General features: G+C 36.6%; 1 protein-coding gene across 1 annotated transcript; it reads right to left on the bottom strand.

The window, feature by feature from the left end:
* Positions 1-327: 327 nt before the first annotated feature.
* map4k2 (mitogen-activated protein kinase kinase kinase kinase 2) lies at positions 328-19,698 on the bottom strand. The gene is made up of 32 exons (XM_060874282.1): positions 19,381-19,698; positions 16,650-16,707; positions 16,288-16,378; positions 15,015-15,079; positions 14,879-14,934; positions 14,569-14,616; positions 14,046-14,088; positions 13,802-13,874; positions 13,459-13,590; positions 13,276-13,338; positions 13,078-13,159; positions 12,804-12,914; positions 12,605-12,683; positions 11,153-11,211; positions 10,906-10,952; positions 10,434-10,472; positions 10,203-10,236; positions 9,745-9,904; positions 9,314-9,477; positions 8,958-8,999; positions 7,002-7,086; positions 6,197-6,276; positions 5,954-6,014; positions 5,707-5,830; positions 4,383-4,441; positions 4,163-4,266; positions 3,886-4,069; positions 3,703-3,771; positions 3,506-3,592; positions 3,056-3,126; positions 2,396-2,451; positions 328-2,288 (listed from the first exon to the last, which is right to left on the bottom strand). The coding sequence occupies exons 1-32, from the start codon at positions 19,471-19,473 to the stop codon at positions 2,201-2,203; spliced, it is 2,607 nt and encodes an 868-aa protein (XP_060730265.1). The 5' UTR covers positions 19,474-19,698; the 3' UTR covers positions 328-2,200.
* Positions 19,699-19,719: the final 21 nt, after the last annotated feature.

Below are 19,719 nucleotides of genomic sequence, written 5' to 3'. Positions count from 1 at the left end.
CCAAATTTTATGACAATTACTGACTTGGTACATGATCAGCTCAGATGCCAAGTCATTGGGCCTACTAGTGATTAATTTACTTTAATTATTTACATTTTTTTTGTAACTGAATGAAAATATCTCCTGGGCTATTAATATCTTCCTCCTTTGGGGAAACTACACTCTTCTTCAATTCTATGTTTTTAATCATCAGGGCCTATATAACAGTTGTGTGGTCCTTGTTAACTTCCATAAAGGAACAAATAACCTGCAGGTGACAAAAACAACAACAAAAAATACCAACAGGGTTCAATATATTTAATATTCACATAGCAGATATACAAGATATCAATATTTTTCCCAAACAGAAAAACCATCATTCAAAAACCAGCGGGGAAATAAGTACACTCTTTCTACTTCCACAGTTATTATGAGCGCAGCCGGATGTTATTAATGAAATACACAAGATTAGTTCATCATTTGGCATTTTGGTGCTTTGGAGCACTCAGATGTGTCTACACCTTTTCAGAGTATCTCCTCTTTCACATAGAAGAAGTTATTGCTGCTTAAAATCTGGTACAATCATCTCCAAATTCAAGATTCTACAGAGAGAAGGATTGTTTAAGTGAAAAGCCTTCGAGATATCTGCCAACCTTCCCAGGTGTGGTCATCCCAGCAAATTCAGTCCAAGGTCAGACCGATTAGGAATGTGTGTGTTCAGAGAAATGTGACATTGTTAAGGCAAAGTCACTGTGAAGAAAACACATGCAGAGAAGAATCCCAGTGACAACATGTTCTAACTTCTATTATCTTTATTTACATTTTAAATACTTTTTGTAAATGAGGTAAATGCATAAACGTACAAGGCATATTTTAACTTTTTTGCCCATGTGTACCAGTTTATTGTAGTTAAACTCACTCACTTTCCCTGTGATCAGATTAAAAGTACGCTTTTACTGAAGATGTGAAAAATCAATAGCTGTAAATCAGCATCTTGCTCCTAGATTCCTTTCATTGTTAGGAACATTTGATTTTTAAGTAAATGTTCCTTCATAGGACGCCACCCACCCTAAATTTTTATTTAAAAAAATATTTATTTTTTTATAATATTTATATTTATGAAACATTTTTAATATGCATGGTGATTATAGTTGGTTCTGCATTTTCGTTATACTTTTGATAAGTTAGTGTCTGTGTCACTAATAGGAGAACACTTTTAATGATCTCAAACATAAGTGATAACAATCATCTTTTGCTGCTAGCTTCTAAAAGCAGAAGAGCCAGACCTTTTCCAGCAAGGTTTAACATAATAATAATGAGAGAGCCAACACTGAAATAGGAGAATTCCAAAATGCAATGCAGCTATAGAATGCAGTTAAAGTGGGCTTGACATGGCTAGTTGGAAGTCTTCATGGCGATAACCAAATGGCAATGATGGCAGCATTAGCATTAAGTTAAAGCTTATCTGTTTGAGCTGAGTGAACTGATGCATATGTGAGAGAGCTTTAAGACTAACAGACCATCGGACTAAAGCGTAGCCACATCAGTTGCTTTAAGTAGGACGAAGTAGTAGTGGGATCCCACTGGCCCTACTATCAGCAGGTAGTCGAACAGCATTGCTGGTAATGTAGGAAACAGTTAACAAACAGCTAAATCAAAAACATATTAATATGAAAGTCTTTTACGGTGGAGTTTTATTAGTTTAGATCTGCAAAGTTGTTAAACATCTAAATACTATCATGTGCATCATATGAATAATTTATGAATAAGGCTTTCTGTATTTCTGTCAGATCTGACTTCACTGATAGTGGTTCATACATATAATGTACCATCTTTATAAAATTAACCATTTTATAATAAGATAAGGTGCAAGGACACAGATGACAAAATGAATGGCTATAAAACAGTCTTCCACAGCTCTATCTGGGGTTTTCAGTGCATTTAGACAATGTGCATATGTCAGTGTGGAGATGTCTTGGTGTTGTAATTTTGTCCTTGAAGAAACAAACACAATCTGGTAACAAACTGCTGTATTTGGTGACACTCAGACCAACAGGCTTTTCCTTTATGTGTAGGGTCCTTCTGTTACAGAGCATGAAGGTGGAGATTTCAGACAGGTGAAAATATGGAAGCTTTTATGGACTTTATATTACTCCAGGATGATTTTTGCATTTCTCTCCATCTCCAGTTCCACTGGTCTCTTTTCATTGTTTCTTTACTTTTAATAGCTGTTCTCATGACCAGTCAAAATATATAAATTGCTGGGTGCCGAAGAGTTGTCAGTTGGGGTGCTTTGTAAAACAATGTCTCTGCAAAATATTTTTAAATTCAATTAAAGTCTAATGAAGTTAAGTTCAACTTAAGATGTATAAGCTGAACATAAAAAAGAGGCATTGGTACAAATAAGCGTTATTACCTGTTTGTGCCTAAAACCCGAAATACTCGGGTTTTATCTGTGATTTCTTGTGTTATCTGTAAAGCAGAAATATGACTTCATGGTCAGGATATCTAGAATTTACACAGTAAGAAATTATTAACCTATGAGTCTGTGAGTAAATAATATCTTACTATAAATCATAACAAATTATTAACTCTACAGTAATGCAGTAAAAACCTACAGATTTATACATATAAATTATGACTACGCAAATTGGGGTTCAGTCACAAATTTCAGTAACTCAGCACAAGTTGTGGTTCTGAGCATGAAGAACGCTGCATTTCTGGTCTCTGTTCTTGTCCTGCTACCGTTACTATTCCTGTTCTCTGATTTCTGCCTGTGTTTCTGCCTTTCGTTCCAGAATCTTATTAAATCATGGATATTCCTTGTTTGCTGCTGCATGCCTGTTTTTGACTTTCTCCGTGGACACTGACTATGATTATTGGAATAGTCCTAATAAACAACATGCTGAGCTTGCACAATTGTGACCACCCTCTAACTCACACAGGTTACAAAATGATATTAAATAGTATTTTCACTCCATGTGCAGAAAATATGAAATGCAGATCCTGTAATGCTATTTCTCTTCACCTATTTTTGATGTTTTCTATAAGAAACAGAGTGTTTGAAGTGAAATACCTCACAGTTGTGCAGGCTGAGTCCTTTCAGTCCGTGCTTCCAGAAAGCTAAAACACTATCTTGTAGACAAACTGCAAAAAGAAATTAAAAATTTTACAAATCACTTTCTTCCTTTAATGGACAGTTCATTTTGTGTTGTGGAATTTAAGAATTGAAGCGATTTGCATTTAAATGTGTCATTTGTCAGGATTCATAATAAACAACAGAAAGAATAAAAAATTTTAAAAAATTTTAAATGTATTAAAATTCATAAGCTTAACGATGATAGGATAATGAGAGTAGACTGGTGAATTAGTTCATTTAAAATTTCAAAATCAATATATAAATGCATAAAGAATACATGCCAGTGCAGAGAAATATAAAAAAGTGTTATCTAAAAAATTTAGATCATTAAGTTACTCCATAAAAAGTGACTAGGACTATGAGCATTTATCAAGGGAGCTTTCTGACCTAATGTCTCAATGGGGAAACCAAACTCCATTTCTGAGGCTAAATCCATGCTTGGGACACCCTTCAGATTGACAATCTTCACTGTTTCTATAGTAACAAATGCAACACTAATGGTGAGATACAATACAATACAATACAATACAATACAATACAATGTGAATACTTGAAGTACTTAAATTAAAGTGTAGTGTACTCACTTTCTAATGCAATCAGCACTGTATCTCTGTCTAACTGTGTAACCTGCCCTGCTTTCACACATTCACTATCTACACACACCCAAAGAGCATTCATTAAAGTACAGAAACAATAGAATAATGATATAATAATGATTACATGCAAGCCTTAATTCTAGTAGTGATACAATACTCATCAACATGCACCTGAATTAGAATTTGGTGAGCCATTCAGTTCAATTATGTCAAACTTTAGTTGCTGCTTTGTCTGAGGGTTATCACTTCTTGGCTGACATTCCCTCACACCTACACAGAGCTGAGGAAGCTCATCTGTGACCAAAACCAGCAGCTCAAAAATGACCAGAGGGTCTGGAAGGATTACAGCTATGTGCTATAAGAGATTGGAGAGATAAAAGTGAAGTTAATGTTTCTCTAATACAACAGAATATTAGCAAAAATGTGTCAACAGGATCAATGCACAAACCTTTAGATGCATGAATTTCTGCAGGGGCTCATACCACAGGAGTAAAACAAGTCCAGACGGCACAGCCGCACAAAGAAACGTGCTGTCTGTATACGGGTTACGAGCTTGTGGAAGGAAAAAAGCTTTTAGCACTAAATTTTCTTCCCAAATTGTCGATAAAAAGGTTCAGTGAAGATAATCACAAAATTCTAAATAGACAGCTGGAGAAAAACATCCTTACACACACTGCACTTTCGACAGCCTTTAGTCTCTGGGATTTTCAGTGACACTGCAAACTTCCTGAAAAATAAAAAAAGAGGTGGAGATTTTGACTTTATACTAATAATATGACTATTAACTAAATTTAGCAACAATTGTTTAATTTTTTATTTTATTATTTTACTGTATTATTTACATGTTATATACAAATGTAATGGTCAAGCACAGTGGTTTGCATGGCCTGCTCTTTCATGGCTGCCTCTGAAACTAATCTTTACTGATGATGTAATTGTAGCAGCAGGATGAATTCAGAAGTCAACAGAAACATACCGTCTACCAATTTATAGAGAAAAGCATCTAATCTAATTGAAAGGAACTTCACCATGCAGCAAGTTGTGTAATGCACAATACTGTACATTACAATACCTCATATAACTGCTGCTATCATATTAAGTGTTCATTACAGAATTTTTGTACATGTACCGTAGAATTTACAGTATTTACTCTGGTCGGCGCTGCTTTTGTGTAATGTCTTTTAGTGTTTTGTATTGTTATTTTTTTATTTTTTGTATTGTTATTATTTTGTCTTTTGTCCTGCACTGTCTTTGTCTTTTGTCCTGCACTGTCTTTGTCTTTTGTCTCGCACAGTTTGCACCAGGTTGCACAGATGCACTTTATGTGGCTAGGACTAACTTACGTCTTTAAGTCCTTAGCTCTGTCTTTGTTCTATGTAGCACCATGGTCCTGGAGAAACGTTGTCTCATATCAAATTGAATTGACATTAAAAGCTTCTTGACTCTTGAAGACAATGATATAAAAACACACAACACAACAGAGGATCCTCCTTAAGGGATAGACCAACTTAAAGAAGCTGCAGTAAAAGCCTGGAAACATGAACTGATGAAGTTATTGCAAGCAGGGGAGATGCAACAAAATATTAAAGAGTTTTTTATTTGATTTTACATTAATCTATATTTGTATCTGTCATATTCTGCTTTGTTTAAATCTCCTAGACATAAATATCAGAAAATAATTTTGATCTTCTGATCTCAAACCCAGATGTCTTCAGTGCAATTGGTCTTGCTTTTCCAGTGCTTTTAGAGGACATATACATGGTGATAATCTGCTGCACAGAGGAATACCATATCTATAGAAGTGTTGTTATTGGTGTGTTTATTTACTGTTGGGTTTAATATATTTTTTCATTACAACTACTATAGGTGCATATGACATGCAAGCCCAGTGTTTTACCATTAATATATTATAATCAAAATGTTTTGATTGTTAGCTGTTATAACTATTTAGTGATATAAATAACTAGCATGGATAAGAGACTCTGAATTTACCTGTGGATGATTCTGTCTGTGAAGCGGTTGGTGCTGAGTGATAAGTGACTCGGTTTCCTCTGGACATGTCCACGCTGCTCAAACAGAGCTGTCAGACTATGAGAGTAAAGCTGGCATGACTTTCCTATAAGAAAGATGTCAAAGAAATTACAGAGAAAAAATGTTTTAAATTATGCAGAGGACAGCCTGTGTTATTACTTTTTAAAGTCATTGGGACATAAAAACACAGAAAAAGGCTCTAACGCACCAGAGACAGACATGAGGACATTGTTCATGACATATAGCCATGTACATCTCTGTGGAAGTAACTGTAAAGAGGAATGAGATTCATCATGAATATCATGTCAGTGTAAATGTATTCACATAAATAGTTCATGAAAAGGTTAACAGAAATTCTATCATGCATTTCTGTGTGTTGAAGCAAGATGAGATATTATTGTAACAATAAATATCCTAGTAAAATCCATTAAGCAATAAAATGTGAAAGAACCTTTTCCAAAGTGTCTTCATGAAGCTCATTTAAGTTGAGTGTGTAGACCCCCTCCTCTGCCCCCAGTATCAGGTATTGATCTAGAACAAGTTATTAAAACAGTCACAGATTGTTCAGTATGAAATCGTACATCTCCAGGCCTGTAGATGATGAAGACCCAACAAAAATTGCATATATATATAATCCAGAATAATTTACAAACAAATACACTTTTTTTGTTCATTAAAGAAGTCACAATTTTTACCCATTTATAGTTAGATTTATGTAACATCCTCTAAATATCTTAGTTCCTCTAAATAACTGTTCCTTTATCAGTCTCTCTTTTCATTCTGGCTAATCATGATTCTGGGAAACCAAAAGTCCACAGCATTCCATCTTGAAGAAACTGCTTTACTTGAGACTGTTACAGTGGGAAATCAAAATCAAATTCAAATTTATTTGTATAGCGCTTTTAACAATGGACATTGTCTCAATGCAGCTTTACAGAACATAAACATAATACAAAAATGATTGATTAGATCTATTTAAATGTGAAATTATTCCAAAAATGATACAATTATGTTTCCTCACAGAAAACCTCATCATATTAACATTTATATGTTTTTATCTGTTTATGTGGAGGATATGTTAAATAAATCCTGTTTAATTCATCAATCACTTTAATAGGAACACTTCATTTAAGCAATCAACCAATCATGTAGCTGCAGTGCAATCCAAAAAAGTATGCTCTGACCAATCAGAAATGAGAATTTAACAACTCTGTAAAATAAAATAATGACTCAGACACTACTCAGAAAATTCTTACCTCTAGTTTTTGGAAAAACCCATGTCACTGCACAGTGGATTCTTAATGGGCAGCCATTGAACACTTTAGAGAAGCACGCCCCCATCTGTGCAAGAGAACAAAGACTGACGTTATTTATGAGGAATTCTCATGTGAACATTTTTCAGTATATAAGTTATACAGTTAAGCACAATTTTTTTTAAGTTTTGTTCTTAAAACAAGCATGCTGAGTATAATCTAGTCTAACCAGTGTGACATAGCAAGGAACTGAAATACAGTGCTTTGTCATTGGTATGTGAATTCGTGTTTTGACACATGTCTCAATGTTTACATTCCTAAAAGTCATTGTGGTGGAACATTTTACTAAGAAGCTGTTTTTAAGGGTCTGACCTTCTGTACAGAAGTTGTTTGTGACTAGAAATTGTTATTACCAGAGATTGTTTGTGTAAAATATTAAAAGGTCAGAAGGAACTTTAGACGAGATGGCGAGACTCAGAATCATAAACAACTTAGGCAGACCTTGGTAAGGTTATCCTAATCAGGAGACGATCAGGCGTTGTGCATCTAGCCAATAATTGATGATGTTTTCCTTTCCATAGTTTTCTGTGTTTGAATCATGCTTATAAAATCTCAGTGCACCGAATGATAAGGGCCCTTCTTCTCTCATGCTACATGAGGAATGTTGGGTCCTGTTGCCCAGCAGCACAAATAAATTGTGAAAATTTTTACTCTTGCCCATGTCTACCAGTGCACTATTTTTTCATTTTTTTAAAAACTTTCAAGACAAGCTTGAATTGTCAGCAGGATTCCGTGTTTGAGAGTCAACTTTGGGAATTCCTGGGGAGGCTTGCGAGCGCTAGCACCTTGAAGGCTGGTAACTTCACCCCGAAACTCAAAATTGGCCCAAAGCGTGAGATTAACCGGGAGTTCACCGTGAGCCACCTCAACGCCAGAATCAGAGAAATTGGACGTGTGGAAGGTGAGATCATTTGTAACCTGGTTTAAGAAAACATAGTAATTTGTAAATTGTAAGAGTTTGGTAAGAAACTAATAAATGTAGTTAAATTTTAATAGAGTTGAATAATAAATAAAAAGTAATGAAATAATGTAAAAAATAATGATCATAATAGAGGTTCTCTTCTGTGTAGAAAGGGCTGTAAAGACAGGATTTAGACCTGGATCTGTCAACAGGATAGGAACCTGGATAGGCACCTAGCGTGTGGCTAAGGGAAAAGAGAAAAAACACTAAGCTGGGATTAGGGTTGACGAATGGTGTAGAGACTCTCTGGAGAGCAAAGCAGGTCGGGGGAAAAAAATGACCCATAGCCTGTGTCACAGATAGTGTGGTGGGTGACGGAGTGTGGCTTCCCTGAAGGTGGCAGTTTTAGCCTAAGACAGTTAGAATCACTGACAAGTAAACTAGTCCGATCTGAAAAAGATAATGACAGGAAGAAGAATAAACATAGAGAAATGGTAAACTGGACAGACTTTCATATGTGGAAATCAGAGGCAGAGAAAAGGCTGAGAAAAGCATAATCTACTCCAAGGCAATTATCAGCACAATACGTACAGAATACACAGGTTAACAAAGTCTCCAGTGTCTTAATTCTTTTTCAGACCTGACCCTGACCTGGATGGACCACTTCCTTAACCACGTCCTGAGGTGGCTGCACCGCATCGACAACCACCCCAGATATAGCCCCAGATTCAACGAAGAACAGTTCAGATCCCCCCCCCACACACACACACAACACACACACACCCCTCCCCACCAAAAATAAATAAATAAATAAATAGATAAAAAACCACGGAACGCATGTGCAAAGAAGATCAGACCCTTACAAACAGCTTCTTTGTCAAATTTTCCATCACATCATACAGGTTTATTTGACCCTTTGGTAACCTTACTTACTACATGTAAAACAGAAAGCAGTAGTGTTCACCAGAGCACATGTGAGTAAATGGGGAAACACTTACATGGACTAGGGGGGTAGGAGGGAGTCCATGAGAATCAGCTCTCTAGAGGTTAAATGGTTAAAAAAACAACACAAAAAGAAAAGAAAATGTGTGGATTGTGTTAGTGACACTGGTCAGTACTATTTTTATTAATTGAAACTTTTAAGCACAATTTGAACACTAAACAGCATTTTAGAGGTTTAACGCTGATTTGATTGTCATTGATTAATTTGAAAACATGCTGTAATATTGTGCCAAACCAACAAATAAATGAAATAAGCAATCCAAGTATGAAGTAAACAATGTGAAACTGCCTTCTAATATAACTCAGTGTGACATAACACCCATTTACAAACAAGTTAGGTTGTGTGTCTGACCGACTCTTCTGCTTTCTTTCTCATTGTGCTCCACTCGGGAGAGAGAGCTGTATCCTTGCTGGTGGAAAGGCTTTGCTGCTCATCTTGATCGTCATCTTCCTCAGGAACACAAGGGTCACTGTCCCACTGCCGCACATCATGACTGGCTGAGCATCTTATTAGAGCTGTGGAGTAAAAGCAACAGTAAGGCACAAAATACTGGATTTTTTAAGGGCTGAATGTTTGCTTTTGCTAGAGTGCCGTTAGCTTTACGAAGTTTTTGAGGCAAGTAAGGATCAAAGCAACATGGAATCAGTGAAAGAACTGGATTCCTCCATTCAGCCGTTTGTCTTTAAATTACATTTGTTATGAAAAGTGATACTATTTGAATATGTTTGGCAGTAGGGTTTGGGGTTTGAGGTGTATGGTGATTTTGAGCATCTCTGTAATACCTGATTTGGGCCGAAGTGTCGTATCAGGCTTTAGGGTAACACTGGGTCTCAGGGTTAGATCTGTGCCCTGCTGAGCGGTAGTGAAATTGCTCATGGGAGGAAGTGATGCAGTGGCTAATACTGGTGGAGGACTGAATAATCCACTTTTCCTCTTCCCCCACTACACAACATCAAAAAACACTAACATCAGTACAAATATTTGCAAAGATATGAGGGTGAGTCAAATAAAAAACTTTATTTACCATTAGTTATTCTTTGGCATTGTTTATTGCCAAATGTGGGCACAAAAGTGTTTGTTTAAGGCAGAAGTCGAAGAGGCTATTGAGAACAACAGGCTTTTGCAAATACACATTTACTGCATTTTAAATTTGTATTAAAGTTCTTGTATTTCTTTTTCTTATTTGACTCAGGCTGGTTATTAGACAGTGTTTTAAAGGTATATGTATTTCAATCCATACCTCAAAAGGCGGCTGTTTTTTTATTGTCAGGCTCCTGAAATGGGTGAGAATGTGAATATAATAATGACAGAATAGTAAAACTAAAATGATAAAATTTTAAAACAAATGAAAAATGAAGGAAGTAAGACCTTATGTAACAAATACAAGTAAGATCTTGGATTTTTAGATTGGATTTTTATGGCTGTTATAATTTTCAGATGCAGAAGATGGCAACCATGAGCTTCTTCCTACCTCTGCTGCAGTTCCTGTTCCACACACTCCAATAGGCTCCTGCAAACCCACCAAGCATTATATTTATATTTAGGATTTTATCATGAAATATGTTGATGTTTAAAGCTCTGCTTAGGTTGTAGCTAACAATCAGAACAATTTGGTGACGATTCATATGGAACAGAAAGTAGGCCATCTGTCACGTGAGACCATCTTTCTTTGTCTTGGTAAATGTTTTAATTTAAATGAGAAGACAACGTCTGCTCATGGATAAGAAACAAGGTCTTACATTTACAAATGTGTAACAATTCACTCAATTTTATGTGCATGAAAATATTACGAATGTTATTTTTATGTCATTTATATTCTTATACTGTATACATCCTTTGTACCTGTGTTATAGTTTGCTTGCACATAACATGATCAGGTTTATTCTGTCTGTCACACATAAACCATCAATTTATGCTGTTTATATAATTTAATGTTTTCTTACGGTGACTCAGTTTCATCACCCGAAATGCTCCAGTCGTCACATGAATCCTGAGAGGAATATGCTTCAGTTACCTTTAAATCATCACTTTATCTTCATCTTTAAGCCAAATGATAATTGTATAAAGAAAATATTATCACCACCATAACATATGACCACATACCTACAGTGTATCTACTGTAAAACAGCAAGAATATTCCCAGTGATTTAGTACTGATACTGTTTACATGTAAATAAAATTTAAACTCACCAGATCTGGATAAGGATCTGTCTCTTTCCTCCTCAGAGGTGCAAATTTGACCTGATCGACTAGAATGAAAAAAGTGTCATAAAGGTTAAGCTTGAGTTAGTTGTTTTCATTTGTATTTAAAAGTAGACCATGTGCACTTCCCTGTATCAGTATTCACCTACTTGAACTTTTCTGCATTTTGTATTTGTTTCCCAAGCTGTAAATGATGAGACTGATTTTTAACTGTTTGACTCTGGTACTGGATATTTGTTGGGAAGAAAATTCTCCCCACAGTGAAGCATTATGGTGCTAGTATCATGTTTTTAGGCTTCTTGGTTGCTTCCATGACTAATGCTCATTCTCTGACTTTTTGGTCAGTAGCTCTTTAAGCAAGATATCGCTTGTGCTATACTCTTTTTTGTTTTTTTACGTTTCATTACGTTTCATTTTTAACTAGTGGACCTACTGGTGCTCTGTGACCTATACAATGTTTGATATTATTTTTTATTATTTAACTTATTTATACTAAGCATGTTTTGAAAAGCTCCTTGGTCTTCATGATGCTATTTGTTTAGGTATGTTCTCTTTGGGATCCTGTAAAATTGATTGCTTTATATTGTTGGATTACGGTGTATTTTGTGTATATTTATAATATACAATCCAACCATGTGCTTCCAACCAATTTTTAACAATGTTATTGTGAATGTCATTTATACAGAAGAGTTTTATTGTGTGTTTAGCTGCCACACCATTTGAATTTTGTAATCTTACTTATAGAGGACGTGACAATAGTGCCTCAGTGCCCATGTAGCCAAAAAGTCCATCCCCGTCCCCCACACAGACATCAGTTGGAACTGATGACTGGATCTCATTTCACATGGGTCTGCTCAAGTGTGGTTGTGTGTATGTGCTTGAATGTGGGTAGGTCACCAGCAGAGGACATGCCATAGGCGTGAGTAAAACAGTGCCAGCTCTATGGGTTCTGTGCCCACTGACATCATCATTGCCTGCTTGCATGAATGCCTCCTCTGTCTGTGTCAGTATACATTAAACTATCAGTGTGTGTATGTTGATAATTGTATGGTGTTGACAAAACACCATACACTTTGCAGTGAGTAAAGCAAGTTATAATTATAAACAATAAATTATATTACAACTCCATCAATAATTTTCTTAACAGAACTCCATCAATAAAACAAAAGGGATTACATAACGTGAATTCAAAACTACAAATTTTACACAATTTTATTACACATTTACTAACTTGTTAATGTATGTCCCTTGTTATTTACTACATGATTTATCAGTATTAGTTTTGATTACAAATTTCTTTCAGTTTTTCAGCAATCTTCCACTAAAAAAATGCAATGGCTTTTGTCTGTGGCTGTCGTGCGTCTTTGGTTACGTCACTATACCAAATGTGGGAGGAGAATAATACAAGGTGTATAATGCAAATATCATTCTTGTACTCACACTGTTCCTCAGAAAGACTTCTCTCTACTGGTAAAGACTTTCCCTTTGATTGGATCTTATCAGGGGTAGCATCATTAGCCTGTGATTCCCACCACATACACCCACATGTAATAAACACATTATTATTCCTGATCTTAAGATCTTAATCTGATCTTAAATCTGAGGTTAAAAAAAGAGACATTAAAAAAGTCTAACTTACGTCATGATCGTTGTCCTCAATGCTGGGTGCCTGGTGGAGATCTGGATTGTTGGCCATGTCCAGCAGCTCGATAACTAGGTTTCTTGTTAATAGCTGAGTAACAAAGGAATGCTAGGAGGGAACAGAAAGAACCTTCATAAAAAACATTATTATTCTGGAATTTCTAAAAGCATTTAAAGAAAGCAAATTTCACATATACAATATCATGTATATACATTACATACACACACTGGACAAACTAAATACTAAACAAATAATATTTATTTGAAAAAACCTGTAGAAGAGTTTCTGCTGTGGGCCTCTTACGAGGATTCTTCGTCAAACACATCTTCACAAAGCTATGAAACCCTGCAGACCTACAAAGTGAGAGTAATAACAAAAAAGGACATTAAGTTAAACTATCTGTATATTGAACTGCTTAATATTACATTAACAATCTCTCAAAAGTTGGGATTATTAAACACAATGTTACCATTTTGCTTTATCTTTCAGTTTAGGAGGCTGAAAACTGCTCTTGGACATCAGCATCAGAGCTCTAGGACATTGACCATTGTTACTGTTATCGATATTTACTCTTATACAACACATCATAGATTTTACATGAGTGCATATGAATATGCTTCACAAGTGCTGTATGTACCTAAATCATTCTTACTTCATGGGATGAAGATCAAACATGGGTGGCTGCAGCTCTGCCAGCTCAATGGCAGTGATGCCTACCGCCCAAATGTCACACAAGTGGTTATAGCCACCTTTCTTCTCTACAGCTGCAACCTCAGGGGCCATCCTTGGATAAAAAGAAAAAACAAATTTAACAGAATTCTTAAGTTGATCAGTTAAGTGGTTTATTAATCAAGTCCTGCCATAAAACAGAGATTTGAAAAAACTAGCATGAAGCATTAGTCACCACTGGTGCTGCACAGGACCTACTGCAGTGAGATAAATTGGTAATGGGTTGAAGGGAACTGGTGGTCCTAGTCATTGTGCAGATGGCTCACCAGTAGGGCGTTCCAATAAAAGATTTCCTCTTGGCAGCAGTGGCACTGATCTCTGCAGCAACCCCAAAGTCAGCTGCAAGGACGGAGATAGAGGGCAGAATATAGAAAGACAGACGGAAAGTGAAAGAGAGATCATTCAAAGTAGAAAGCTACTGGAATGTCTGATGAAACCAATGTAGAGGTGGCATAAATGGCAAGGTGTGTGTGTTGCTGTGACTTAAAGACACAACAAATTTCTACTGACCCAGTTTGACATCTCCTCGCTCAGTAAGAAGTATGTTGGCACCCTGCATAAAAACAGGGTTACCAGATTCAACAAAACTTCAGGCATATAACTTCTTTATCTTTCACAATTCACCAAAAGTGTTCACGGGACATTTAGTCATTCAACAAAACACAAAGATGATGTGTTATACATTGTTAAGCCTGTATTATTAGTAGTAAAAAATTCTGAATGATCCAACAAAAAAAACAAATATGGTTTCCAAAAGTCTTATTAAAGAGAATTGGTGTAAAAAAAAAATTATAAAAAAAATAAAAAACAGGCGCTGCAAATAGTTATTGTGTAATATAAGTTTGACTGCAAATAAGTGAAAGCATTTGGTTATGGTGTATCTTTTACAGAGTTGTAGGAGGAGCATCTAAATACCATGTTAAGTATGTTAAGGCACCCAAACAGGTTTTCTGAAATTCCAATGAGCTGCTTATCAAAGCCCCTTTTTTATTCTTTATAAAGTACTTTATATATGTTATGAATAATTTTGTACCTTGATATCGCGATGAATTTTGCCAGTTTCATGGAGATGATTTAAACCCTGCAGGTGAAACAGAAAAGAAACCTACATTTAGTTACAGAGTTACACAAGCAAAAAGATGCTAGTAACTACAGGCATGAAGCAAAAATGTTATTAGATAATCAGTAAATGTAGAAATAATCTTACAACAGCATGCACAAACTAAATTAAGGTGCACTATAATGATAGCAGGGAGAAAAGGCAAGATGATATTCCCATAACTGCAGGCAATATCTTCCCATAATTACCTTGGCAGTGGGCAGAAGAAAGAAAAATATCTCACCTGCAAAGTTTCTCTACAGATATATGCAATCTGTTTCTCCTTCAGGGGCCCAGTCACTGTAGCAGAAGGAATATAACTAACTCTTAATAAAAAATGTGCTAGGGAATTTGAGAGGTTTATAGCGATCAGTGATTACCATGATAGATGTCTTGCAATGATCCTCCTCCACAGTACTCCATACAGATCCACAGCTTTGTGTTTCTGATGAAGAAATTCTTTAGTTAGATGTAATCATATGTAAACCAACACTATATGGTGAAAGTATATGAACACCTGAGTACTGAATGTCCCATTCCAAAACCATGGGAATTTTATATAGTGGATATTCCCTATTTGCTGTTATAATAACATTGACTCTTCTGAGAAGGCTTTTCATGAGATTTTGAAGCATGGTTGTGGGGATTTTTATATTCAGCCAAAAGAGCACAAGAGATTGGGCAGTGCTGTTAGATGAGGAGTCCTGGTGAGGTGTTTTTGCTCCGGTTTATTCCAAAAGTGTTCAATGGGATTGAGGTCAGGGATCTGTACAGGACACTCAAACATTTGAGGAAATCTTAACACTACAGCATACAAAGACATTGTCAAAAACTGTGTTCTTCTAACTTTGAAGCAATGGTCTGAAGTAAATTCATTCATTCATTCATTCAATCATCTTCTACCGCTTATCTGAACTACCACGGGTCACGGGGAGCCTGTGCCTATCTCAGGCGTCATTGGGCACACACACACTCATTCACTCATGCAATCACACACTACGGACAATTTTCCAGAGATGCCAATCAACCTACCATGCATGTCTTTGGACCGGGGGAGGAAACCCCCGAGGCACAGGGAGAACATGCAAACTCCACACACACAAGGTGTAGGCGGGAATTGAACCCCAACCCTGGAGGTGTGATGCGAACGTGCTAACCACTAAGCCACCGTGCCCCCCTCTGAAGTAAATTGATGAACAAAATATGGGTGTGTTGGTCAGGTGTCCACAAACATTTTGCCTTATTGTGTGCCTGTTTTACTATTTACATTTACTATTGTTTAGAGCTATGTGTCATGACATGTATGTTGCAGTCATAAATTACAGTATTTAAACTAAGTAATACTACAGTATTTAAACTTAGTAGGATTCTAACAAAATGTCAAAACTGTCACATGGTCCTATTCTTGGTCACACACACACACACACACACTCACACACACACAAATAGTCATTAATGTGGGAAAATCTAAATTACAATGCTGTTTGAACCTTGGCTAGCAAACTGTTTAAGTCAGTTGCTGCTAATGTGACTATTTTAAGTGTGTGGATTTGAGCAGAGAATACTGTGCTGTCAGTGAGTAATGTGTTTATTGCTAGAGTCCAGACATCTGCTGGAAAACACCAGAAGCATCAGGACTGCACATAACTCTACCTGTGGTAGCTGCCATAATAGGCCACAATATTCTTATGCTTGCACTCCTTCATTGTGGTTATCTCCTGCTGAATAGACGTGATGTCATCTCCTGAAAGCACCACAACGTGTTATGTTACAGTGCTGTAATTTCACTCCTTGCTTAATAAAACTTGTTATGAAAGGAGATATTGAAAGCTCTAAAACAATTTATCCTACAAATGGTCTCAGAACAAGTGAATTGCTTAGTGTATGTAGGTCAAACAAAAACTAAACAAAGTAGTGACATGACCATAAATAACACAGCAGAAATAACTGAATGGATGATGTTTTGAGGTTAAAAAGACTGTATAGACTTTGTTACAATAACATTATTTACCTACCTGGATCCAGCTTGACAATTTTAATAGCAGCCATTTTTGAGCTCTTGATGTTCCTTGCCTAGAAGAAAATAAACCTGAATATTCATATGTTTTCGGTGCTCATCATTACTATAACACATTATGTTCACATAACACTTTAGCATACAGTTATTACTTTGGAAATGTGCTAGACATAGAACAAAGGAGAGACAAAGGCTTTCCTAGCAACTATCTAATGAATAATCTCCCAGTGTCATTGCATGGTGACTACATACAGTAGCACGCAGAACACCATCTTACTTCCAAATTTTATAAACAACGTTGTCATGACAGCTGGGATTACGTTAGCTACTTGCAGTAGTCTTCCATTTTATAAATGACCCATTTCTGCTGACAATTAATAAATAAAACAAAAATTATATTATAAATCTTTTTTCTTCAAGAAATTTTTGTCATATTTTTTGTGTGATATGAACATAGATTTGTGAATCTGGGTTTTTTTTGGTTTGTTTGTTTTGTAGATATATCAATATGTCTATAGGAATTCCACCTAAGATAGTTAGTTGTTTAGCTTTTGATTCATAATATATAAATGTATCCACATACAAGCATGAATCACTGCATTATTTACTAGGTTCAGTGCTTTCCTGCTGGAGATTACGTTTCATTATTTGGTTTATTTTGGTCTAAACATGCATGAGTTCATAATATTGGTCATGCATTAAACTATGATGAATAATTTCTGCGGATGGAGTAATTCTGCTCCACTGATCACATAGTAGTTTCCTATTTACCATTAACTTCTTCCACTTGTATTTTCAGGCTGATGAACCAGCTTGAAAAACATCAACAACAGCTCAAAAAAGCTCTGCCTTTATTATCATAATCATATCTTTTAAAAACATATAATAATATTTTATTCATAATCACAATCATATAATTAAAAATGACATTCCCCAGTAACACACATCATTCAAGCCACCATTGTAAGAGGCAAATGGTTACATAGGCACATGCAACAAGGGGAAGTCGTGGCCTAATGGTTAGAGAGTTTGACTCCTAACCCTAAGGTTGTGGGTTTGAGTCTCGGGCCGGCCACGACTGAGGTGCCCTTGAGCAAGGCACTGAACCCCCAACTGCTCCCCGGGCGCCGCAGCATAAAAAATGGCTGCCCAACTGCTCCGGGTGTGTGTTTACTGCTGTGTGTGTGCACTTTGGATGGGTTAAACGCAGAGAACAAATTCTGAGTATGGGTCACCATACTTAGCCGTATGTCATGTCACTTTTGATTCTGCCTGGAGGTTCATTTTTGCTGTATTTCATTCCCACCAAACAAGCCTGGCTGCACACCTCCAACAAGCAGAGTGCTGACTTGGGTGTTCATTTTACTCCATGTCACAGTAGCACATAGAAGTGGTTTACCTCCCTATGAATATGCACCGGTATTCATAAAACATAATAGTACCTAATGAAGAGGTGATCTTAAATAGAAATGATGCTGATGGAATAATGGAAATCCTAGATTTTAAACGTTAACCCGTTTGAACTTAATATATCATTTGATGTAGAGAAAAGGAAGGAAGCAAGCTGGAATGCAGGAGTTCGTTTCCACTATCCGCTTGTTTATGTTGCTAAGTATGACATAACCATTAGTGTACGTGTCTATTAACAAAAAATGGCTACGCTGTTTTCTTTCTGTCACTGATGAACACAGCAAAACAAGCATCCCTGGACAAAACCTGGAACTAAGCTGAGCTGTCTTCCTGTTGTTTTTCCTGCCATAGCAGTGCACTTCCTGCTCTGGAGTAAGTGACAGTGAAAAGTGTCCCTTAATGGTCTTACAACAAAACCTGAAATAACGTAGCCTAGGACAATGGCTTGGCCAGGATGTAGGCCCTTCTTTGATCAGCAATCCAAAAGCAGTCTTTACTCTCAATCCTATGTTCAGACTGTGCCTGGCAAGACCGTAAGTCAACTTCGGCAAACTACAGCTTGAAAGCTGTTGAGTATTCTTAATGTTTGAGGATTTTCTTTGCATTACAAAGTGGCGTATGAGATAGGGAATACAACGTGAAAAGGCTTCTTTGTCTATTGTAAGAAATACCAAAGAGTTCTTTGCTCGCCCACTCTATTATAGCAGAGGCTGTGCATAACAGTGACAGTTGGGGTCCGTTTACAGACACGTGTTCTCTCTCTCTCTCTCTCTCTCTCTCTCTCTATCTCTCTCTCTCTTTCGCTCTCTCTCTCTCTCTTTCTCTCTCTCTCTCTCTCTCTCTCTCTCCACTCCAAATCACTCACGGAATGTTAAGGCCACACCTGCATGCCTTACATTATGACTAGTACAAAGACATCTTACCTGCACAGTCTGAATGTTTGTGAATTTATCAGTGGTTATTCAAAATGACTTGAAATATATAAAATGACTTGTTTAGTTGGCCAACAGAAAGAGCTGACTAGTAATGAACTGAGCTCCTAGGATAAGGTGAAATGGTAAAACAAAAAAAGAGATATAATTAAGTATACCACGTCAGCTTTAAGAGAGTTTAACAAAGTACTATTAATACTAAGTATGAACATGGAAAATTGTAAATAAATGACAAAACGTGACTTTGGTTAGATGAGTCACTGCGCATTCTCAGGCATCTCTGCGCTCCGTGAAAAGTGTGGAGGAAAAAAATGCCATGTAGTTTCCATTCCCATGTTTGGGCAGGTTCAAATATTCCTGGTTCCTAATTCGCGGTGTGTCTCTCACCTTAAACACATCACCGTATGTGCCACTGCCGATCCTCTGAATGATCTCATAGTCCTCCAGCGGGTCTAGAAATGAAACTCCGATAGTATCCATGATAGCAGTGATACACGATTAGGATCTTCAGTTCAGCCAATGGACATGACAGCTATTAAATCCCACGGTTGCATCCGAGGGACCACAAGGACAGTCAAATAAAAAAAGGCTTAAGCAGAAAAAAGGGTAGAAATAACGCGCGCTACTTTTATGTGTCTGTAGACGCACGTTGTGTCTTCTGTGGAGAGAATGAAGAGGTGTCAGTGCGCAGTGTGAAGCAGAGAGCCTACACACACACGCGCACGC

Source organism: Tachysurus vachellii, chromosome 7 (genome assembly GCF_030014155.1).
Source record: "Tachysurus vachellii isolate PV-2020 chromosome 7, HZAU_Pvac_v1, whole genome shotgun sequence".
NCBI lineage: Eukaryota > Metazoa > Chordata > Actinopteri > Siluriformes > Bagridae > Tachysurus > Tachysurus vachellii.
The sequence above is the reverse complement of the archived record's forward strand: the minus strand, read 5'-3'. Positions and strand labels throughout refer to the sequence as shown.